Here is a 25,400-nt window from a genome sequence, read left to right as displayed (position 1 = left end):
TTGAGCTGAGACTACAGTCCTGGGCCACGAGGCTCTGTTCCTTTTTGTCCTGTGCTCCAAAGGAGCCCTATGACCCTGGCTTTCATAGATAATCTGGCTTTCAGCCTCACCAAATCCTTCAATCCAGTGTGAGGGTTGTACCTTTCAAAACATCAAGGAGCAGGGTACAGTTATGAGCCTCATTTATAGATGGGGAGTGGTTGTGTGATCTGGCTAAAGTCACAGAGGCAGTGGGAAAACACTTGACCTCTTTTTCTTTTTAAATATTTGTTTGTTTAATTTATAGAAATACACTGCACTGTCACTGTCTTCAGATACGACAGAAGAGGGTATCCAATCCCATTACAATGGTTGTGAGCCACCACGTGGTTGCTGGGATTTGAACCTAGGACCTCTGGAAGAGCAGTCAGTGGGCTGAACCATCTCTCTCCCCAACACTTCACTTCTTATAACACCCTGTTTTCCAATGATTCCAAAAACATGGGCTCTCTCCTTTTTAAAAACACAACCCAAACCATTCGGCTATAACCTCTACTTTCCCTTCCTCCTCTCATTCCCTACCCACTCTACCAGATCCCAGATCCTTACCTTCTCACACCACCCAATACTGCACTTTCCTAAACCTTGTGACTTTGTGAAGCTGTGTAACCCCCCAGGCAAGAGAGACAGGGGACCTGTTGCTGTTTTCACCTAGCTCACACAGTCTTAAGATTTGTTGGGTTTTTTTTTGTTTGTTTGTTTGATTTTTTAAAGACAGGCTTTCTCTGTATAGTCTTGGCTGTTCTGGGACTGACACCCCTCACCCCCGTAAATATCACAATCACCTACAGCCTTCTAAATGGTTCCTGGCCAAGTTCATTGCAAAAATTGAGAAGTTGACTGTGTTAGTCCACAGCACATTCTCAATCCTTGTTCCAGGGCCCTGGATGTTTCTTTTCTAAGAAGCAAAATAAGCGTCCAAGTTCCTTTTCTTGTAGTACATTTCTTTCTTTCTTTTTTTTAAGATTTATTTATTATATGTAAGTATACTGTAGCTGTCTTCAGACACACCAGAAGAGGGCATCAGATCTCGTTACATATGGTTGTGAGCCACCATGTGGTTGCTGGGATTTGAACTCAGGACCTCTGGAAGAGCAGCCAGTGCTCTTAACCACTGAGCCATCTCCCCAGCCCCTTTGGAGTACATTTCAAGGCGAGAGGGCACAGTACAATGGAATTGTGTCTGGAAGTGGATGGGTAAAGAGAATCCTAGGCAGAGCCAGTGGCTGCGGCCCTAAGTTTGTTTCTGGATTGGGAACTTAACCCTTAGCCCCCAAAGAAGTCTTTTCTTAGACATTTCCTCAGTGTCGTTTTTCTCCCTACAGATCTGTGAGGATGAGCTTGCAGAGCACACCCACACTCCTGCATCTAGCAATGCAAAGTCTGCTGAGGGATGAGGCCTTGGCCATCTCTGCTCTGCAGGACCTGCCCATGGAGCTCTTCCCACCACTCTTCAAAGACGCCTTCACCCACAAACGATGTAACATCCTGAGGAAGATGGTGGAGGTCTGGCCTTTTCCCTGCCTCCCACTGGGTGGTCTGATGAAGATGACGACATCGCACCTGGATATCTTACAAACCATCCTGGATGGGATTGATACACTGCTTGACGAGAACATTCCCGGGTGAGGGAGACAGACCCAAGTACTCTGAAGAGAGGTGTGGGTAGAGAGAAAATAGAGAATGGAAGGAAGGTTACAGGCTTATGTTGGTCTCAGTGATGAGGATTTCAGAGGCCATTGGACCATTGCTGAGCATCTAGGGAAAGAGTTTAAGTGTTTATGACTAGGATAGACATAGCTATGGCTGAATATGCCTGCCCCTGCCTTTCCGCATAGACACTAGTGGGACTGGACTGGATTCAAGAGGAAGGGATGAAGAGCATCAGGATAAATAGGAGGCACATAGAAGGAGGAAAATGATGCTGGGAGTAAGGAGTCCTTGTAGATCTGGTTGGTAGTGCTAGCCTGTAATGAAAGAATGGAGACAGTGTAACGGAAAGAATGGATTCTTGTCTTAAGTGTAAGACGTGTACTTTCTCCCACAGGAGTTACAAACTGCGAGTCCTGGACTTGCGGGCTTTGCACAAGAACTTCTGGACCGTGTGGGCTGGAGATACGGCAGCATCTTGCGTTCCAGAGGTGAAGTGTAAGAGAAGGGTACAAAAGAGAGGGTCAAAGACGGCAGCCAAGCAAGACTCGGTGCAAGTGTTCTTAGACCTGTGCCTCAAGCCAAGAGCGTTGGATTCGTGCCTGTCCTACGTCTTCGTCTGGGCAAGAAAGAGAAAATCTTTGCTGCAGCTTGGCTGTAAGAAGCTGAAGATCAACACGGTAGCTATCCAGAGCATCGTGAAGGTTCTAGAAATGCTGGACCTGGAGTGTATTGAGGAAGTGGAGGTGTGCTGCACCTGGAAGCTGTCTACTCTGGCCATCTTTGCTCCTTACCTGGGCCGAATGAGAAATCTTCTCACGTTCATTCTTTCTCACATCCATGTGCCTGCCTCCATTACCCCCGAGGAGAAGCAGGAATTGGTCACCCAGTTCACGTCTCAGTTTCCCAACCTGCAGAGCCTCCTGGAGCTCTCCCTGGACTCTGTCTGCTTCCTCAAAGGTCAAATGGACCAGGTGTTCAGGTGAGGGGGGATGGTGAGCATGCCCTGAGGACCACAGCACAGCCTTTTTCTCCTTGAAGCAATTTAATGACGTAAGCTGGGCTAGGGTTTTCTGTTTCAAAGGCTGCAGGCTGGGCTAGTCCCACAGTGATAATGCCATCCCTCAAGTTAGAATGGGTAACTTCAGTGAGCAGACTCTTTTTTTTAATTTTTAATTATTTTTTTTATTTAAGATGTATTTATTCATTATATATAAGTACACTGTTGCTGTCTTCAGACACACCAGAAGAGGGCATCAGATTTCATTACAGATGGTTGTGAGCCACCATGTGGCTGCTGGGATTTGAATTCAGGATCTCTGGAAGAGCAGTCAGTGCTCTTAACCACTGAGCCATCTCTCCAGCCCACTCTTACTATTTATTTATTTATATTCCAAAGGTTGGTTTCTTCCCCAAGTTCTTCACCCATTCCCCAGTTCTGAGAGGTTGCTCCCTCACCCACCCACCTACCCCTACCTCATTCCCACCAGCATCTTTCTTCCCCGGGGCATTAAGTTTCCACGGGATTAATCTCATCCTCTTCCACTGACACTACACAAGGCAGTCCCCTGCTGCACAAGTGCCTGGGGCCACAAGCCAGCCCGTGTATGCTTCTTGGTTTTGGCTTAGTCTCTGGGAGTTCTGAGGGGGTCCCAGTTAGTTGACACTGTTCTTCTTCCTATGGGGTTGCAATCTCCTTCAGTCCTTCCTCTAACTCTTCCATATTGGTCCCCGACCTCCATCCAGTGGTTGGTTGTAAGTATCTCCCTGGGGACATTAGCCAAAAAGTTCAGAATGTCCATGATACGATTCGCAGACCATTGGAAGACGGAAGGCCCAAGTATAGATGCTTCAATCCCACTTAGAAGGTGGAACAAAATAATCATGGGGAGGCAGAGGAAGGAAGAAAACTGGGTGGGAGAGGGAAGGGGGAAAGGTGGGGCAGGGTCAGGTATGAGGGCAGACAGGAGGGATTGCCAGAGGGCCAGGAGAATGAATTGAAATATGCAAGAGTGAGAACTAGGGGGCAGGGAGAACCTCTAGAAAGTCCCAGAGACTTGGTATGTGACAAGTCCAAGGACTCAATGGGGATGACATTAGCCAAAATGTCACACAGTGTGCAGATGGAACTGGAAGAGACCATGTTCACTAGGTGAGGCATGGGGCCACCCACCCATCTCAAAATTTTTAACCCAGAATTATTCCTGTCTATAGGAAATACAGGGACAAAAAAAAAAAAATGGAGCAGAGACTGAAAGAAAGGCCATCCAGTGAGTGACCTGGCCTCATTTGGGATCTATCCCATGTGCATATACTAAATTCTCAAGCTATTACTAAGGCTGTTATTGTACAGGCAGACACAAGCCTTGCGTAGTTTTCCTCTGAGAGGCTCTACCAGCAACTGTGTGAGCAGGCAGCATACTAGGTATTGATGCTTATCAGGTGGTCAAAATGACCTTAGAGAAAATGATCTATTCTACCCCCAGGATTCCCTTACGTAAGCACTATTTGTAACCGCTAGCATGCTTGCTCTCTCCCTAGGTGCCTGGAGAACCCCTTGGAGATCCTCTCTATCACCGATTCCCAGCTGTCAGAATCAGACTTGAAGTCCCTGTCCCAGTGTCCAGGCATCCGACAGCTCGAACACCTGAACCTGAGTGGTGTCGTTCTGACCAACATCAATCCTGAGCCCCTTCAAGTCCTGCTGGAGAGAGTCGGAGCCACCCTGAAGACCCTGGACTTGGAGAACTGTATGATTATGGACTCCCAGCTCAGTGTCTTCTTGCCAGCCCTGAGCCAGTGTGTTCAGCTCATCATGTTCAACTACTTAAGGAATCCCATCACAGTGGCTGCTCTGGAGAGCCTGCTCTACCACACCTCCAGGCTGAGCTGCTTAAGCTTGGAGATGTATTCTACCCCGTGGGAGATTTATGGTGCCCAGAGTGCTTTCCACCATAAGAGGCTAGATCAACTTAGAGAGGAGCTGAGCAAGACAATGATGCATCTAGAACACACCAGGACAGTCTGGTTCAGCGTCGCACCCTGTTTTCCTAGCAACCAGGCTATCTGAGTCAGAGCCCAAGCTTCATCGGGGCTATTTCCTTAACTGGGTACTTGTGTGGCAAGTGATTCCTTCTAGCTCTTAGAAATAGAATCCTCTGGTATAGATAAATCCTGAAGAAAACACAAAACATATGATCTTGGGGTGGGGGATGGGGTGGGGATGGGGGAGTTGGTTGAGCAGCAAAGGCAACCTCAGAAATGTTGACCTAGGTAGTTGATGTCCTTTGGGACATGTGTATTCAGTAATAAGAGGTGAAGTTTCTAGGTAAAGAAACCCTTTAGGATAGGTTTACCCCTTCATGGATGGGGTAAAGAAGTTGCTAGAGTGTTCTTCCCCACCACAGGCTATAGGGTAAATGAAATACACTATGTCACAGCTTGGCAGGCCAAAGTAGCCACTGGCAGCCACCACCTTAATCTCCAGCTCTGGGCCATAGAGAATGTGCCTACCAACAGTCCCATCCATCGAGGAAGACCACAGTTCTGCTCAGAGGGCAGTGCCAATGTAGATTCTAAACAACTTCACTGAAAGGAATGTAAAGAGCTTCCAGATGGTACTGCCAGGTGCTAAGGGCCACCACAAAGTAGGAAGGGAAAGCCTTAAGTTCTAAGTAGGCAACAACCATACCCAAGTTTTAAAACCAGTAAAGCCGACACACAGTATAGTAACATATTTGTTAATCTTAAGGTACCTAAGTTACTGCTGACCACCCTTGTTCAGTCTACAAATGATTCAGACTTCTTGATTTAAGTGACTGTCCCTATTGCACTGTGGGTGGGTGGCTTTATTAGGAATATACTAATGGGGATTAAATGTAGGACTTTGTGCATGCTAGGCAAATGCTCTGTGAAGCTCTAAATCATTACACTGCTGTGTATGTATTGAATGTAGAGAAAATTTCAGTGTTTAAATAAATGTGTGATAAGTCTTTTTGTTGTTTGTTTTGCTTTTGTTCTTTGTTTTGTTTTAGGACAGAGTCCTACATAGACCAGGTTTCCATGGGACTCACTGTGTGTGGAACAGGCTGACCTCAAACTCCCAGAGATCCTTCTGCCTCTGCCTCCCAAGGGCTGGGATTAAAATCTGCACCACCATGACTGGCAAGAAGTCTCAGTATGTGTCATCCATACTGAACTCCCAATAATCCTCCTGCCTTGTCCCCCACTGCTATCACCCCACGTGTTTGATTATAAGAGTGATCCACCACATCTGGACTGGAATGGTGTGGTTTCAACAATTCTTTCCCGTTCACATCTCTCTTGGGCATCTGTGGCCACTCTTGGAGTTCATACACACGAGGTGATGCACCTTAGCTCTGCAATGAAGATCTACTCTCCAGAATAAAGTTTGAGAATGACGAGAGTACCCCAAGCTTGGGATGTTCGTGCTTGGCCAACATGAGTGTATACAATGGGATGAAGAGATGCATTTAAAGGGAAGCAAAATGCAAGTTACCCACTTGGAGGTTCACTGGCTGCATGGACTTGTGGCAGGACTTGATATGAAATCTTTGATGACTGCAGCTCTGATCGTACAACACTCCTGCAAGTCCCTCTTTTGAAACGGGGGTGGGGGTGGGGAGATAAATGGCTCAGTGGTTGATAGCACTGACTGCTCTTCAAGAGGTCCTGAGTTCTAGCTCCCAGCAACCACATGGCGGCTCACAACCATCTGTAATGAGATCTGGTGCCCTCTTCTGGTATGTCTGAAGACAGCTACAGTGTATTTGTATACATACATAATAAATCTTAAAAAAAAAAACAAGAAACAGGGTGACTATGAGGAATTCTCACAGGCACAGTGCTCTGTTCTCACATCCTGCTTCCATTTTAGGAGAGTTTGACATAATGAATCCATGTGAATAGCGGTAACTTCCACCAGGGCACAAACAAATCCCCCCACCCCCATACAGTGAAGGAGGCTCCCAGCTAGCTAAAGCCTCTAGACCTTCCCAAACCATGTCTGTCAACCTGCTGGGTTCCAAACCTTCTTAGCCTAAACTAGTTGCAGCTGATATAAAGAACTATGTTGCCTTTGAGTCTAATACTAAGATCACACTGGGATGGAATACTTTATTTAAAGTTCTATGGTATTAAAATTATTGTATCCTTTGGGACTCGATCATGTCAAGGAAAAATCTTTCTACGCGATGAGTTCTTCCACTTCCTATAAGAAAAAAACAAACCACTTCTTTCTATGACTACGGACAAGATGTCGAATAGCCCAAGCTGGCCTTGAATTCCTGTGGCCAAAGATTGCCTTGATCTTCTGACATCTTTTGATCTCTACCTCCCAAGTGCTGGGAATGCCGGCATGTGTCACCACATTAGGACTGTGTAGTGCTGGGGCTTGAGCCTAGGGATTTACACACACAATTGAGCTGCATCTCTAGCCCCAGAGCAGATTTTTTAAAAAATTTGTTTCTTTTGTTTTACTTGTCTGTTTTGCCAAAACCCATGTGTACCATGTTTATGCAGTTCCCACAATGGCCAGAAGAGGGCATGTGATCTCCCGGAAACTAGAGTTACGGGAGCTGCCTAGTGGGTTCTGCGAAGTGAATCTAGGTAACGTAGTTTACAGGCTGGGAGCCTGTAGCATGAGCCCTAGTTTTAGCATTAACTGAGGATATCAGTCCACACCTAGATGATGGGGCCCTTCTCGAAGCCAATGTACTGATGCACACTTAGGGCTTAGTATACTGGGAGCTAAACAAGTGTCCCTCTTCCTCCATCCCGTTTCCATGCTTCAGTTTGCCCTCTGCGTCTGGTAGCGGGAGGAAGGCAAAGACACAGGTACGAAGGCTCTGACATGTGACCGCCATTAAATCGCGGCTCAGCCCCAAAGCAGAGCACAAACTTTGTGCTCTCTAGTGCTCTTAAGAAAGCTTTACAATTTGTGGGGTCTGAGTGCCATCTTCTGGTAGGCCGAAGCAGCAAACATCCTAAGTTAACATTTAGAAGAAGTAAATGGTATTTTTATATATTAGGCACATGGTTGTCCATGCCTTGAATCTCGGAAAGCAAAGACTGGCTGATTTCTTCCAGTTCCAGGCCAGATGAATTTAGGAAAGCCAGAACCATAGCAGCGCTCTCTCTCTCTCTCCCTCTCTCTCCCCCAACCCTCCTCTCTCTCCCTCCCCCTCCCTCCCTCCCTCCCCCCCCCCCCCATCTGTGTGTCTCTTGTCTTTCTGTCTCTCTGTTTCCCTCTCTCTGCCCTTCTGTTTCTCTGTCTCTCCTTCTCTCGGTTATTAAGTAAATGCTATTGGATGTGAATGAATAGTTGTGCCACTAAAAAATTCTCTTAAAATTTTTGTTTTGAGACAGGATCTCATTTTGTAGTCCTTGTTGGCCTAGAAGTTACTATGTAGATCAGGATGCCCTAGCCTCTGCCTCCTGCGCACTAAGTTAAAGGGATGTGCCCCCACCCCCACCCCAGTGTATCCTTTTAAAATTATAAAAGCTTACTGATTTTAAATAAATGGGTGCGCATGCACCCTAAAGTTATAAAGGAAGTTTAGTTCTCTTAATTAATGCAATACATATGAAAATAGGTTAAACTTTGGAGTTTTTTTTTTTTAACAAGTGAAACATTTTAAAAACACAAATAGATTTTAAATACCAATGTACAAGCATTGTAGCAATCTTAAAATAATCTGGGTGTGGTGCTCAGGGCTGCAATCTCAAAAGGCTCTGGAAACTGAAACCAGAGGCCTGGGACTTTCAAACAAACGAAAGTATTTAGAGGCAGAGAGGAGGGTCAGTTCAAGTGAGTTCTTAGTGCTGTCAAGCCTGGACTACATTAGGCAGCAACAACCAAACAGAATCTTTAGTGGGACCACTGATATGGCCCAGTGGGTAAAGGCACTTGCTGTTTGCAAGCCTGGTGAACAGCGTTTGATCCCCAGAACCCATGGGAGTGCAGGAGAGAATACGAGCCATGACACACGTGTACACACACGTGTGTATACACACACGAGCACACACATTGAATACTTAAAGAAAAACCTTCAGTACTTCAGAAAGTAAACCTTCCTGTCCCCCAGTTCGAGGCAATTGTGGGCTTTGCATTGACCTCCTATTTTTATGGTTTCGTAGAGCTTTTGTCCATCGATTTTCTTGCAAAGAGTCTCACTATGCAGCCCCGGATGTCCTGGAACTCACTCTTTAAGCCAGACACGGGCCTCCACCTCACAACCACTGCCTGGCTTAGTTTCCCAAGTACTAGGAATTAAAGGTGTGAGCCGAGGATCCCCACACCATGTCACATTTTTAAATTGTCTTTCGTACTCAGGTTTGCTCTCATCTTCTCATAGCTTGGAAACAGCCCTTTTTGGTGGCAGCTGACTGCAAATTCTTCACCCAGCTACTGACAGGAGCACGTGGTCTGAGCATCTCCCTACCCCCACCTCTGTGGCATTCCAACTGGTTAGGTTAGGTGGGGACTGCGCCTTAGCAGGACAGGGGCACTATGTTGTCTCATAGCGGCTGCTGCTTTAATGGACAGTGAAATTCTCTTCCATCAAGACGGACAGTTCACCTTGACTTGGTAACAAACGCACATGCGCACGTGTAGTACATGTACATTCAAGAGACAAGCACAGAAAGCGTAAGTTCCCAGCTAGCCTGAGTTGCTTAATTAAACCAACTTGGGCCGGAGAGATGCCTCAGGGGATAGGGTACTGGTTACCGCCCTTGCAAAGGACCCAAGGGTGATTGAACCCCAGCACCCACAATGTAGTTCACAGACAACCAGTTGTCCAGTTCCAGGGGCTCTGATGTTCTCTTCAGACCTCTACAGGCGCTAAGCATGTATATGGTACACATATGTACAGTCGAAAAGAGTCACATATAAAATAAAATAATAATAATAATAATTAGTAAAAAATAGAAAAGAAAGGAGAGAGGGTAATAAGAAGGGGATGGGGAGGAAGGAGAGAGGAGAGAGGGAGGGAGGGAGAAAAGGGAGATAAAGGAGGACTAGGGATTATATCAGTTAGAAAATGCTTGTGTGCGTGCCTGTAGCCTCAAGACACAGGTGATACAAGCAACAGGAGCAAGCTCTACAACACTGAGAATTCGAGACCAAACTCCAACTTTAAAAATCAGTGACGAGCCAGATGGTGGCAGTGCGAGCCCTCCAGCACTGCCGAGCTGATCTCCGTGAGCGCAAGGACAGTGGGTCTACATAGTGAGAGTCACAGACGATCCAAACTAAAACAAAGACAAAGAAAAGCAAAGTGAGACTCTCAAAGATTGACTGTCACTCACGTGTGGTGGCAGAGAGAGAGAGAGAGAGACAGAGACAGAGACAGAGACAGAGAGAGACAGAGAGACAGACAGAGAGACAGAGAGAGAAAGAGAGAGTAAAAAACAGTAAACTAGTTTCTAACTTGTCAGACTCCTAAATCCAGAGATATTTAATATTTCAGATATGTGGAACACCTGCTGGAACCTTGAGCCCCTGAAGGTAGAACTTGTTTAAAAGAATAACTCAGGTGAAGGGCTGGCAACCCAATCCACTCAGGTGGTAGCTAACTGTTTTTACAAAGTCTTGTACTTTTCCTCAGTAGAAAGCCTCAGTAGAAAGTAACTGAAAGCATTTAAGGAACTGGTAGATAACTCAGCAGGTAAAGAAATGAGGACGTTCCCAAACCTAAAGAGCTGATAATTCTCTGAGACCCGTTAGGTAAGGAGAAAAACAGAACCAGGGATCTGCCTGCCTCTGCCTCCCTGGGGCTGAGATGCCACTCACCTGGAGAAGATGCATGTCTGAAATGAGATTTTGGAAAACAGCTGAACTAGCTCTGCCCTGATCCTATTCAAGACTGTCGGAAAAATAGGATAGATAAATAGTATTCTGAAACCGAATTTACCTAAGCTAAGGTGCCTCGGCCAACTCATGGCTCCTGATAAAGGTGCTTGCTGCCCCTCAGAAGGACCTGAGCTGGACTTCTAGAAGCAGTATGGTGGAAGGAGGGAGTCAGCTCTCACACGTTGTCTCCTTGCCAACACATATAACATAAATACATAATAAACCAAGTTGACTGTCTTATGTTGGGCAAAAAAAAAAAAAAAAAAAGTTTCAACTTTCCATAATGGCTTCTAGATCTACTCCTGTACCAACACAAGAGTCGGAAAGGTGTGTGGCTCAGGCCTTCAGTCCCACCTCTTGGGAGACAGAAGCATCTTGAGTTTCAGGCCACCCTAGTCCTCACACTTCAGGCCAGCTGGGGATGAAGTAAACAGATACCTGAGTGGATTCCTCCTGAAGACCTGTGACTTGGATAAACTCCCTGTCTTCTCTGCCCTTGTTGACTCTACTATGACCAGCTTCAAGGTTTTGGCACACTAAGCAGAGGTAGATTTTAACCAGCTGAGTGAGCTACCCACAGACATGCCGCTGTCTGTGACCTACAGCCTGGATCAAACATTACTTCTTTGGGGCTGAGGATCACATCTGGGGCTTTGCATATACCGAGTCTATATGGATGGATATATATATATTCATCATCACACAGGTGCAGCCTAGCCACTTTTCTCAAGTCACATCATATGTGCCATGTCAACTTGTATAAAATGTGCACGATATACCAGAAAGCCTTTCCCTAGACGAAGGCCAGGCCATTCAGCAGACACTTCCCCAAGATGATAAAACAAGACTCCACGACACTTAGATTTTGTTGTGTTTTGGATGGGGAATGAATGGTCTCACTTTGTAGACCAAGCTGGTCTAGAACTCAACAAAGATCTACCTGGTCCTGCGTCTCACTCAGGTGCTGGGATTAAAGGCCTGCGTTACCATGCCAGGCCTAAGACTTGGTATTTGTTTGCACTATTCAAATTTACATCCTTAATTCTGTTAAACGAACATGCCATGGCCCAACATTAAGTTTCCATCACTCAGTAGCCTAAGCAACAAGAAAGATGGTCTTCATATGCCTTAAGATAAAGCTGTGGTGGCACTGGCTGGTAGGATGTGCTTGAAGAGGAGGGAGCTGGAAGAAGGTGAGAGATGGTTCAGTGGGGAAACGCCTTCCTGTCAAGCCTGAGTTCAGCCCCTAGAACCCACAGGCTGAAAGGAGGAGCCAGCCCCTGCAAGTTCCAAGTGCACATTAAGGCAGGCAGTGTGCTCCCCACAGCCCCGCCCCAACAAATAAATAAATGATCAAATAAATGTAATGTTTCCTTTCAAAAGATGAATGAGAGAAATTTAGAATCAGACACAGCTCTCACGCACATTTGAAGAGCAAATTCAGGAAGCTGGGTTTAGAAAAGGCGTGTTTCCTGGACAGGCCAGTGTTGTAAGACCCCGAATCTTAGCTCAGGAGCGCGACCCACAGAGCTCAATTAGACCGCCGTAATAACAAGAGGTGTTTATTCCATGTCCATTGGGTTGCTCATCCTCGCAGGGAGAGTCAACCCTGACCTGGAAAAGCATTTATCTTTTATACGTTTTTTTGTGAGCAGGTGAACTACTATTTTACCATTGGTCAACAGTATAATTTTCAGAAAGAGGAGAGGAAGGGGGAGGAAAGGGGGAGAAACTTGGGCAGTAAGGTTGTTGACAATTTGCATTCTCCTTGGAATTCAGTACAGGAAGGGGCAGGGGAGCTGTTCCTAAAGCAGTCATTTTTGTTTTGTCTTAACTCAGCTTGGTCTATTAATAATTTTTTTTTTACATTTTCCTAACCTTGTTTATATATTTCAAAACTTTGAGGGGTTTTGTCCTTGTTTTGTTTCTCAGAATTGGGTGATTAGAACATGAGTTAACTATGACATGCATCAGGACCCTGTGTAGGGCTTTCTAGAGGGCCGGGTGGCTATCAGTCAGTATATTCTGGTTTTTTTTGTTTTTTTTTGTTTTTTTTTTTCTGAGAATTAATTACTCTGGGCCATTGTTTTTATTTGTCAGGCACAGGCAAGCTCTCATAGCCTTGGGATGACTGGAAAGTCTCTGAGTCTGACTTTAACCATTTCCGTGTCTTCAGAGTCTCACATTCTAAGAATGGGGTGTTTTGGAAAAGTCTCAGAGCCCCTAAAAACCTTGGTTTTTTACACAGTTAATACCGGGAAGGAGCTACAGCCACCGAGGATTGGCCTCTGATGTTTGACAAAGCCGGCTTTATTTCAGGCCATTAAACTCTGCTCTTTGAGGTCCTTAGGGCTAAGGCTATTAGAAATATGATATAACAAATTAAATGTACTAGTGACTCTGTTCCTCACATACAGGAGCTGTGGTACAGCCCCCCCCCCCCCCCCCCGGCGCACACACACATACACAGGCACACAGAAAAACAAAAGTAATTAAAAACAAATAAAGTGGACCAGGTGCGGTGGCACATGCCTTTAATCCCAACACTCAGGAAGCCAGGGAAAGAGGATCACTGTAATTTGAGTTCAGCCTGGTCGATCAAACTAAATTCCAGGACAGCCAGGGTTACATAGTGGCTTGGAGTCCAGGCTGGGCTGAATCAGATCCCATATCAAAAACAAACAAACAAACAAATCAAACACTGGAAAGGATCCTTAAGCAAGACATTGTGATACAAGCCTCCAGTGAAACAAGTTTCTGTCTGGTCTTGAACTCACAGAGGCACCTCCTTTAGCCTCCTGAGTACTGGCGTTAAAGCTGAGAGGCACCACGATGGTGTGACCATTTTTTGCCTATCCACTTATTGTTTTTTAGGAACCTCTTCTGAGGTGTCAATCTTTCGGTGGTGGTTGTGGGTTTTCAAATTACAATCTGCTAACGTCAACAGGGTGTGGTGAGTACACACCTTTGATCCCAGCATTGAGAAGGCAGAGGCTGGCAGATCTCTGGGAGTTTGAGGCCAGCTGTACAGTTTGAAGTTTCTTTTCTGAGCAGAAACAGGTCACAGACAGTCAGGATTGCTACCGGAACCTGTTGGGCTCAAGAAAGGCCCATGGGATAATAATACTGGTCACATGCCAAGTAAAGTGAACAGCCTGGCCATTCGGGCCACTGTCAAACCTGTCTCACTCCCTTAGCATTCCCAAGACCCTTGGGATTTCAGATTTTGTTCTCAAAACATTAATAAAGCTCAACTCACATGGCATGCAGGACAGTCTAGCTAGCTATGAGGAGGGTCTATGATCACAGACATGTTTAGATTTGGGGGTAAATTATACCACAGGTCATTTGAAAGTTCAATACCCTTCTGGAAGTCCCAGAACTACTGTTAAAAAGGAGATTTAAGATGGGAAGGGACCAGGGCTCCAAAGATGGAGGACTCAGTGGTTAAGAGAGCTTGCTACTCTCTGAAGAGCCAGAGGTTGGGTCTTGGCACTCAACATTAGGTAATGACTCTGGTAACAGTAGTTCCAGGGAATCCAATGTCCTCTTAGGTACCCTATACACGCAAGTGCACACACACACACACACACACACACACACACTTGCACATACATAAAAGCAAAAATAAATTGATTTTTTTTTTAATCTATTGATACCATAACATAAAGGCTTCTGAAAGGATGAGCATTGTTTACAGAGACACAGTGCTGCCTTGGGCTTTAAGCACTCCTCTTGTCGCCCCCCCCACCCTGCCCCTCTTCTTCCCCTCCCTCCCCACCCCCATCCCTCCTTCCCCTCCTTCCCCTCCCTCCCCACCCCCCACTCCTCCTTCCCCTCCCTCCCCACTCCCCCCAGTGCTGGGTAAAGGAAAGAGCAGAGACAGCCTTTTATGTCCTTTATTGTGTAACTTCCTGCCTTAGCTTTTACACTCTTCTAATTATCCCTCTGGTAAGGAAAGGCTTTTGTTTCAGCAAGATCTGTGTCTCCTTGTTTTTAATTAAGTGATTTAAACCTTTTCACATTTTTTGACCAACTTTCCCAAGATAAAATCCTTCATCTCATCCCTTTGACCTTGAACTGAGAGTCTGAGATTCTCAAGAGAACTATCAGAGTAGTATTAAGCTAACTAGCCTTATTTCAAATGACGGAAATGGTGCTACAAGCCAGACGTAGTGGCACACGGCTGGAGTCCTAACGCTTACGAGATAGAGACCAAAGCAGAAGTTCAAAGTCACCCCCAGTTACACAGAGAGGTCTAGGACAGTCTGGGCTACCTGAATCAATGGCACACATTGCCTGGTGACAGAGTATGTGTCCAGCATGCCAGACACATGGTTCAACCCTCAGCACTAAAGACAGTGAGCAGCTCTTAGCTTCTTATCCCAGCATTTAGGGCACTGTTTCTCCACGTTGCAGGGCAATTCCTTTGTGAATGCATGTCAGATATACCACATACCAGCTAGTTACATTGCATTCATACGAGTAGCAAAACCACAGTTATAAAGTAGCAACAAAATAGTTGTACAGTTGGATGTCACAGCAACCGTTGGAACTGTCTTAAAGGGTTACTGTAGCATTAGGATTGTGGAGACGAAAGTGGAGGTAGGCGAGTGGATCAGGAATTCAAGGTCATCTTGGCCAGCTAGCATGTTTGAAGCTGAACTGGGCTACAGGACACGCTGCCTTTGGGTGGGTGGGTGAGTGGGGTAATGAAAGGAAAATCATGAATGGGTAGATGAATCTTGTCAAATTCTGTTCTTGGACTATTTGAGATAACATTTCACTGATTTGTGTTGATAGGATTAAGTGTAGAAATGGATTTCTTTTGTTTGTGGTTCTGTTTTGCTTTTCAAGACAGAGTTTCTTTGTGTGTAGCCCTGGCTGTCCCGGAACAAGCTCTTGTAGACCGGGCCTGGTGTTAAAGGTCTACAGCTGACAATCAGAGTTACATCTCAGAAACCTATGTAATAAGTAGAAGGGGTAAGATGTGCTTTGATGCCTGTTACCATGCAGTGACAGGCTTACCACTCCTACCTGACAGTCAGACATCACACACAGCACATGGAGTGTATAGTTTAGGTGGCTGGTTTTTGAGACAGGTGTTCACTATTCGGGTGGGCCTGGAATTTCCTATATGAACAAGGCTGGCCCTGAACTTCCACATCCACCTGCTTGCTGAATGCTGGAACTGGGATGCTTATGACACCACACCACACGGGACAACTGAAAAAGAGAGAGAGAAAGAAAGACAGAACATCTGAAACCTAAACCAGATGTTAAAGATAACTCCCCCCCTTTGGACTTTCAGGCTTAGAAACTGTGGTTCTGCACTTTGGAATAACAGGAATAAATAGGAACAGCTGTTCTGTTCAAGGTACCAGCCAAAATATCGGCAAAGCTGAGTGTCAAGGCCCAAAGACAAGCAAGCTTACAGACCCACCAACAAACATCCTCTACCCAGTAGCAATGGCTGATATCCAACAGCTAGTGCAAGTCTGCGTATAACAATGTCCTGTCTGATACACATCAGAGCACCATGTAGGTGACACTGGCTACATGTTACCTATCAGAGGAGTGAAGACATGGCTGTCTTCATAAAACTGTTTCTCTGTGGAATACGTTTCAACTTTTGATGTCAAAGAATGATAGGGAAAGGTACGGGGTCTTATAATCATTATTATTTAGATTTACTTCATTTCTGTGTGTAAGCATTTTGCCTGTGTGTATGTATGTGTGTGCGTTCTGTGTGTGTCTACAGAAGAGAGAGCCAGCTCCCTTGAAAGTGGAGTTCTGAAAGGTTGTGAGCGGCCATGTGAGTGGTAGGAACTGAAACTGGGTCCTCTTGAAAGAGCAGTGAGTGTTCGAAACCACTAAGCCATTTCTCAGCCTCTATTCCTACTTAAGGGAATTTTGTTTGGTTGGTTTTTTTTTTTTTTTTTTTTTTTTTTCCCCTTTTACCATGTGAGTCCAACTTTGGTAATCAGGCTTGGCAGAAAGTGCCTTTACCTGAGCCATCTTCTTGGCTCTGTGTTTGAGACAGGGTCTCATGTAACCCAGGCTGGCCTCTCACTATGTAGCTCAGGCTGTCCTCAAACTTCTACTCCTCTAACTTTTACATCCCAAGTGTTGAAACTACAGGCCAGCGCCTCCAGGTCTAATGTTGGTTTGGTTTTCCGTTTTCAGTCTAGGTGAACAGACCAAAAAGCCTTTGCCATGTCTGTCCCCTAAGGCCTAAGACAGTGCTCAGACTTCATTGGGAAGTCTCAGAGTTTGTGGCATTTATTCCCAATAGTTTTGAGTTTCACTTGAATTTCACAACCGAATTTCACTGTTTCCCTTTTAATTACTTCATACAAGGAAAACAACAGGATTGCTGGGTGGGGATTCAAATGTCTAATCAGCTATCAGCTGTTAGCTTTCAGAGTTCCAGCTGTGAAGGGGAGGGTCGAGTTGAAAGGTAGTTAAAGCTTCAGCCCATCCAGGGAAGACCCTATCTGGGAGCTTGGAGTCACATGCAGACTGGCTTAGATAGAAAGCTCTCTGTCCCATCTGGTAAGTCTATCACCTCCATTGAGTCCCTTCTGCTCCCTTTACCCCCAAATGAGGTCCTTGGTGGTGTCACCTAGAATCCTGCTGAGGTTGGAGGGTCAGGTCATTTCTCAAGCCAAGAAGGTCTGAGCTGGTTGGGTGAGGTGCTAGAGCATCCCAGCCCGTCTCCTACGGCCGGTCTCTGGCAGCCAAGTGTGTATGCACTTGATATGTTACGATCTTGATTCCGACTGTTAGGTGAACAGAATGTTTTCCTGCTTTTGTGACAAACTTGTTATGTATCCCAGGCTGATGTGAAACTCCCAATGGGTGATTTACCTGCCCTCTGTATCACATGACTGCCTGGAGCCCATGAAGCCTAGAGGAAGCCTAGAATTGGAGCTGTGAGCCATTGTGTGGCTGCTGAGAATGCAATCCCAGTTCTCACAGCAGCCAGCTCACTTAGGCACTGAGCTATCCCTCCATCTCCCCAACCCCCTCTTATTGAGACAGGGTCTCCCTATGTCACCCCGGCCTGGCCTCAGATTCAAAGATAGCAGCCTGCTTCTGCCTCCCAAGCAGTGCTGTGGTTAAAAGCATTTATGAACATGCGCACCCTTGCCTAATCATTTTAATTTCTGCCTTTTGCCTATTTTACATTAAATTGTCTGTTTGGTGAGGACACAGGCTCTGCATAGTCCTGGTTGTCCTAGAACTCAATAGGAAGATCAGGCTGGCCTCAATGAGATCGTTCTTCTTTTGCCTCCAGAGTGCTGAGTTTAAAGGCATGCACCCCCAGCAAGACTTTGGTGGCACAGGCCTGTAAAACTTGGAAAATCAAGGCTGGAAGAATATGGGTTAGAGGCCAGCGCAAAGTACACAGAGAGACCCTATTTGAAAGAAAAAATTTAATAATGGGGATATGTTGTGGAATGCTCTCCTGGTCCCCAAGAGCCATTAACCTTTGCATCAGAGCAGCTCTGATTAACGTGATCATGTCTATGACCTTCCATTATGCGAGGGATATTAGACCTCACCTGTGCCAGCTGTGTGCCGTTCTGTCCTAACTGCTCCTGGTTTCAGAAGGCTGAGTATACTGTAGGGAAGGTCTGGGGATGTCATGTTGGGGTGTTGGAGTGTGACTGTGGTTACTATTTGGGGAATCACTTAGGCTCCTGTATGTAACCTCACCCGAGATCCTGTATAAAAACCTGATAAATTCATCGATTGGCCAAGTTGGACTTGGGTGAGAGGCTCCTATGTCACCAGTGGGTGGTTTACCTGGGGTGACAACTTCTTAGTTCACATCTGCCCAGAGACTGTTCATAGAATTGGGTTGACCTTAGCATGTTAGACACCAGGCAATGGCTCTACCACTGAGCCACATTCCCAGCCCAATTGACTTATTTATTTCATAATGCTTATGCACTGCTCACAGATGCCAGAAGAGGGCCCTGCATCCATTGGAACTAGGCTTACAAAGGACCGCGCTATCTATGTAAGTGTGGGGCGTCATTCCGGGGGGTCCTCTGCAGCAGCAAGCATGCTCCATCCGAGATTTAGGACTAGGGTGATGACGCTTGGCAGCATTTTATTTATGTTTGGTAGATTCCTGGTGACAAAATGACATCGCCTTATTATACATATTTTCAAGAAAGAAACACTAGAAAGGAAGGAGGCAATGACTTTGCAAGTGTGGAGAGTGAAGCTGTTTAGGGGTGGGAGCTGTAGTTATAGGACAGAAACCAGGTCATTGAGTTGGAACTCTGAACTTTGTTTTCGGAAATGGAGGGGCATCGTGGAGGGGTGTTTTCTGGTGGAGGGGTGTCTCCCTCTGTAGTGCCACTTGGGAATCATCATTATGGAGCCTGAGCTAGTCTCAACCTCGGGGGCATCCTCCTGCCTTGGCCTCATGAACTAGTGTTACATGTAAGCAGCAGCAGTGAGAATGTACACTTTTCATTAAAACCTACAGAAAACTTCCAGATGTGATAGCGCATACCTAGATCCCAGCCCTTGGGTGGCAGAGGCAGGAAGATCCTCTGAGTCTGACGCCAGCCTAGTCTACATAAAGAATTCCAGGCCAGGGCAAAAAACCTGAGGCAAAAAAATATACATATACATACAGACACACAAACATACATACACACACACACATATATGTGTATATATATATATGTATATATGTATGTGTATATATATGTATGTATATATATATGGGTATGAGGGCAAATGCATTTAATCCCAGCACTCAGAGGAAGAGGCAGGTGGATCTCTGAGTTTGAGTCTAGCCTACAGAGTGAGTTCCAGAATAGCCTGGATTACACACACACACACACACACACACCACACACACACACACACAGGCCCATCTTATAACAAGCAGAAGCTGGAAAGATGACTCAGTGGTTAAGAGCACTGGCTGCTCTTCCAGAGGTCCTGAGTTCAAATCCCAGCAACCACATGGTGGCTCACAACCATCTGTAATGGAATCTGATGCCCTCTTCTGGTGTGTCTGAGGACAGCTACAGTGTATTTATAATTAATTAATTAATTAATTAATTAATTGAAAAACAAACCCCTTGATATTGGTATCTTGTACTTCTGTGTTTGAGAATGCTGCTCTGCTGGCTTTTTTCTTCTACATCTTTGCCAATGAACCACAAGATGCCTGAGCAAGGTACCAAAAGTCTGTATCCTCGGTGTGCCTGAAACTGGGTGTGGATTCAAATAATTTTGCTGCTGCTTAGCACAAACGAGGAAGCCATTTGGTTCTGTAAGAAAAACTAAAGCCTTCTTATCAGTTGAACAAAATATTTGCTTTGTGTACACTTATATTTTCATGACTGGTTGGAGAGGACAGCAAGTTAGGATATCTTGTTAAACTTTCATGTAGCCCAGGCTGATGTCCAGTTTGCAAAGTAGTTGAGGCTGGCCTTGATCTTTTGATTCTCCTTTCTTAGGAGACAGTTTCGCTGTAGCTCTAGCTGTCATGGAACTCTCTATGGAGAACATGCTGGCCTCAAACTCGGAGATCCACCCCCTCTGCCTCTTGGGATTAAAGATGTACAGCACCATGCCTGCCTTTAATTCATTGAATATGCATATGAGAGTTTGCCTTCATATATACATATACCATGTGTATGTCTGAGAAGGCCAGAGGAGTGCATCAGATTTTCTGGAACTAGAGTTCCAGACCCTTGTGATCGGACCTGTGAAGGCTGAGAATCAAATCCAGGTCCTCTACAAGAGCAACAAGTGCTCTTCATTGCTGAACCATAGTTTCAGCTCTAGAGCTCCCATCTTTCAAGTGCTGGGAATCAAAGCCTGGGCCACTTCTCCCAGCAACACAGGGTCTTGAGTGGTGAGAAAAAAATACTCCAGGGAGTTTAGGTTAACTTCCAGCATCCTCAGGACTCGCTTCCTACTAGGAATGGAGAAGAATGAAGTGGGTTGTGGCCAATGATGCTTGAGAGAAGATCGAGACTGCCACCAGCACTGGGCACTTTGACTTTGTGCTCAGTGCAACCTGGAGTGAACTGCGCAGTGACTGTGGCCCTGTGATGGGTGACAAGGGTTCTCTAAGCATTAACATAAAAATAGATGTTCTTTTTCTAGATGCTTCTCTAGGATCTTTACCCCCAAAGAACAGCAAGATGAGCAGCAAGTCCGTACTCACACTCCAGGAGCTGGCGGTGCAGAGCCTTCTGAGGAATGAGGCCTTGGCCATCTATGCTTTGGAGAACTTACCCACAATATTCTTACCACAACTGCTCAAGCAAGCCTACGATGGTAATCACATTAAGGTCCTGAGGACAATAGTGTCTTCCTGGCCTTTCCCCCGCCTCCCGCTTGGAGTTTTGAGGAAGAGAACACCCTACTTGGAGACTCAGTTACAAGTTGTCTTAGAGGAGATTGATAAGCTGCTTGTCCAGGAGGTTCGCCCCAGGTGAGGAAGACTTAGGTAAACCTCGGAGCGTAGCCCAGAAAATCTAGTGCAGAGATGAGGGGCATTGAGTGTGGAAGGGTGCAAGGATGGGGTGGAGGATTCTCTGATGCCATCAGCTTGCAAAGCCACAGAGGTTTTGGCCATTGCCGTGCCATCTTGGGAAGGGATATAGAGTGTGAAGGACTTGTGTTGGATACAGCAGTGGCTGAAGGCCAGCTCCTGCTTTCCACAGGTACTAGAAGTAGGACAGGGACATACTAAAGTCCATGGGAAAAAGTGAAACACAGAAGTCCAACTTTAGAGCTAGAATAAAGACACAATAAATATTGTTCCCTTACCTAGCTGCTGAGACTTTTTTTTCTGTTCTATCCACAGAAACTACAAACTACTAGTGCTGGACTTACGGTCTGTGGGACAAGACTATTGGGATGTGTGGTCTGGGTCCATAGATAACTGGTTGCCCAAGACCATTCAAGTAGATCCTTGCTGTTCCAAGACAGTAATGATGTATCCCCTGAAGGTAGCCGTGGACTTGCATCTCAAGGATGGAGGCCAGAGTAGGCTGTTCTCCTACCTAGTTCAGTGGGGTGATAGGAGGAAAGGGTTGTTACAGCTGTACTGTAATGAGCTTCAGATTTGGTCACCATCCCTTCAAAACTACAGAAAGCTCTCACAAAAGGTGAACCTGGATTATGTAGAAACACTGGGCCTGCATTCCTCCTCCAGCCCAGTCTTCTTGATTAACTTGGCTCCTTACCTGCGCCGAATGAGGAACCTTCGGAAACTTTCTCTCTCCAACATCGGTGAAGAGAACTTGATCTCCCCAGAGAAGAGGAGGCGTATAATCACCAGGCTCACCTTGCAGATCCATCAGCTGCAGAGCCTCCAGAAGCTGTATCTGGAAGCTGTCTGCTTCCTTGAGAGACACCTGGACCAGCTGCTTAGGTAAACACATGCTCTGCAGAGCAAAGCATTGTTCCTTTACATTTGTGGGTATCTGGGTCCCTGCAGCCAATGTAGATTGGCAGTACTGAGGCATAAGTATACCAGGGTGTCATTTTCTCCTTTTTTTTCCTCAAAGATTTAATTTTATGTATGCGAGTACACTGGTACTGTCTTCAGACAGACCCATCAAAAATTGAGAGCCACCACGTGGTTGCTGGAAATATAACTCAGAAGCTCTGTAAAAGCAGTCAGTGCTCTTAACCACTGAGCCATCTCTCCAGCCCAAGGGTGTCGCTTTCATGTCTGCTTTGGCCTGGAGAAAAGTCTTACATAATCACTAATGGAAAGATGCAGGCCTAACTTGGGGCTGGTGGCCTTCAAAGAGGTGCACGCTGAGAAGCCCATTAGAAGTCAGTGAGGTCTAGTGAGAGTCTTCTGGTTTCTTCCTTAGTGAATGTGTTTCAACTAAGAAGAAACAAGTGAAGTGGTCATTGTTACAACCAACCCCATTAGGTTCCCATTTGTACTCTATTCAGCAGGCATGTGATGGACAGACACATCAGCTGGCCTACAATTTCTCATATAGGAAACACTGGCATTTTTCTTTAAATGTAATGGTGCTTTTTTGCTTTAAATGTTATCCTATAAAAATGCATGAAAAATTTCAAGAGTTCTTGACAGGTATTTCCCTTGGAGCCAAGCTGAAATATGAATCATTTTGCCTTCCTTGATTCTGACTGGCCTACATATTTTCTTTTTCCTCATACTTAGATTCATATGATTACATAATTCAGTCAAAAGTTGTACATCTGAATAGTATTCATAATGGTAATATCTGAAGTCTTTGAGAACATATTAAAGTTCATCCTTTTTGAAGAAATGGGGAAATTTTGCTATGCAGATGTTTTGATATTTTATTGTGTATGTGTGTGAGTCTGAGTGTAGGCTTGTATATCATTTGCCTGTGGCAATCAGAAGAAGGCCTCATTTGATCCTCAGGGACTATTTCAGGTGAGCCACCATGTAGGTGCTAGGAATTGAACCCACATCCTTTCTAAGAACAGCAAATGCTCTTAAATACTCTAGTTAGGATCTAGCATCTGCCTTTATTTCTTCCTTTTTAGATTTGGGTTTCTCTAGGCAGCCCTAGCTGTCCTGTAGACTAGACTGCCCTCAATTTCACAGAGATCCGCTTAACTTTGCCCTCACTCCCAGTGGCAGAGATCTACTTACCTTCGCCCCAAGTCCCAGTGCTGGGATTAAAAGCAGGTGCAACCTTCATCACTGTATTCTAAGCCATTTGTTTTATGTGTTTCAGAAGAGTGGGGAGGGAGAGCTATATACAGCTCTGGTGGTCAGAGGACAACCTGCAGGAGTCAGTTCTCTTTCTATCATATAGATCTCAGGGATGAACTATAGACTGTCAGCTCCTTTGGGGACAGGTACCTTTGCTAAGCAATCTCACCCTGTAATGGGCTGGGCTTATTGTTTGGTTTTTGTTCTGTTTTGTTTTTTGTTTTGTTTTTTTTTTTTTTTTTTTTTTTTTTGGTGTGTATGTGTGTGTGTATTGTCCTGTAGACCTCTGTAGAGGTTCTGCCCTCTTAACTAAGAGCTCTGCTTGCCTCTGCCTCCTGAATGTCGTGTATCACATCACGCAGCAGGAATGGGCTATTTTTAAAATGACTTACTATGTGGCCCAGGTTGGCCTTGTCCACCTCGCTTTTTTTTTCTGTTTCCTGGTGTCAATATTATAGTTGTGTGTGTTGGCAATAATCAGCATTTTGTTTTTTTAAGGATAGGATCTCACTTTGTTGTTCTGGCTATCTTGTAAACTTACTGTGTAAATGAGGCTGGCCTCAAATTCCCCGGCATCAACTCGTCTCGGCCTTCCATGTACTGGGATCAAAGATGTGCCCTACTATAATCAGTTGCCGTACCCAGTTTTTATGTCTTTTAGCCTGGATAGGGAATGGGTGTCTGGGGAGGGACAAAGGCACGACAAAGGCAGGATGTGCTGAGGGTGTGGGTTGGTCAGTGGGTACTGCAAGGCTTTTGCCAGATCTTAGTTGGGCTAGTCCTTTCTGTGTGTGCCCTGCTCCTCTAGGCATCACTTGGGTCTTGCTTGACGATGAGGGGAATACGTGCAGTTAAGGATGGTGACAGGCCTTAGTATGGATTTTAGTATGTAGACTCTTCTTGTAACATCACGGGTACTTCTCTGTTACACAGTTACAAAGATTTTGGCCCATAGGCCCTTGTATTTCACTCTTGGTCATCCTCTTGTGTTAGCCATCAACTCGAGGAACTGTGTGCTTCTTTTTCTCATTAGGTCCGTGAAGACCTCCTTGGATGAACTGGCAGTGACTCACTGTAATCTTTCAGTATCAGAATGGAACCATCTTTCTGAGTTCCCGTGTGTCAGACAGTTGAAGGAGCTGAATTTGGAAAATGTCAGATTGACTGGTCTAAGTCCTGAACCTCTCCGAGTTTTGTTAGTAAAAGCGGAACCCACCCTGGTGGCCTTGGGCCTAGAAGACTGCCATCTTGAGGATAGCCAGATCTATGCTATACTACCTGCCTTGAGCAGGTGCTCCCAGCTCACCAAGTTCAGCTTTTACGGGAACCAAATTTCCATGTCCGCTATGAAGGACCTGTTACATCACACTGCCAGTTTAAAATGCCTAAGGGTGGAACTGTACCCTGTTCCTAAGGACAGCTATGACTACAGTGGTACTCCCCACATGCAAAGAATGCAACAACATTGTGATGAGCTTATGAGGCTACTGAAAACCATTAGGGAGCCAGGGAGGGTGTTCTTCGGTACTGACCGCTGTGATCAGTGCTGCAATCGATATATTTATAACAAAACCATGATGTGTAACTGTCAGAGATTTTACTAGCTGTATGCAAATATCAAAATTTGGTGGGCATTGGGAAATAAAAGGCAAGGTACAGGTGTTTAGTGAGGGGACACTCGACGTATGGTTTTAGATTGCTTGTTAACTTGTTGCTGAGTATCATGAGAGTGCATTGGAGCAAGATAGATATATAAGGGCATTGCCCCAGCATGGTAATTATAAAGTCATATTTAGAACTGAGAGATGTTTGCCTTTCCTATCTGTATAACTAACATGGTTTATATTTGGAAAGCTAAGAAAGTTCTGTGAACAGCCACTTGAAATAAAATCGCTCTCGCATTCTCTCCCATGTTCTTTGGGACTCTGCTACATCATAACTGTGTGGCTGGTTGTGGCAGATACATAAACCCAAGACTGCCATCTAAAGGTTGAAGTAAACTCTGATGGGAGTGTATTAAGAATACAATCCAAGATACTCAGGACATGAGGGATAATAAAGATTTACTATAGAGTATCCGTGTCTTGCCTGCATTTTTTTTTTTTTTTTTTTTTT

At 45.4% G+C, this 25,400-nt stretch overlaps 1 protein-coding gene across 1 annotated transcript; it reads left to right on the top strand.

Annotated features, from left to right (window-relative positions):
• Positions 1-1,374: 1,374 nt before the first annotated feature.
• On the top strand, positions 1,375-24,889 carry LOC308424357 (uncharacterized protein; the record flags this gene model as incomplete). Its single annotated transcript, XM_080921276.1, has 6 exons — positions 1,375-1,664; positions 2,087-2,671; positions 4,231-4,742; positions 20,714-21,044; positions 21,420-21,989; positions 24,319-24,889. The coding sequence occupies 6 exons, from the start codon at positions 1,375-1,377 to the stop codon at positions 24,887-24,889; spliced, it is 2,859 nt and encodes a 952-aa protein (XP_080777402.1).
• Between the last annotated feature and the right edge of the window lie 511 nt (positions 24,890-25,400).

Source organism: Micromys minutus (genome assembly GCF_963924665.1).
Source record: "Micromys minutus genome assembly, chromosome: 9".
In the NCBI taxonomy this organism is placed as follows: Eukaryota; Metazoa; Chordata; class Mammalia; order Rodentia; family Muridae; genus Micromys; species Micromys minutus.
The sequence above is the reverse complement of the archived record's forward strand: the minus strand, read 5'-3'. Positions and strand labels throughout refer to the sequence as shown.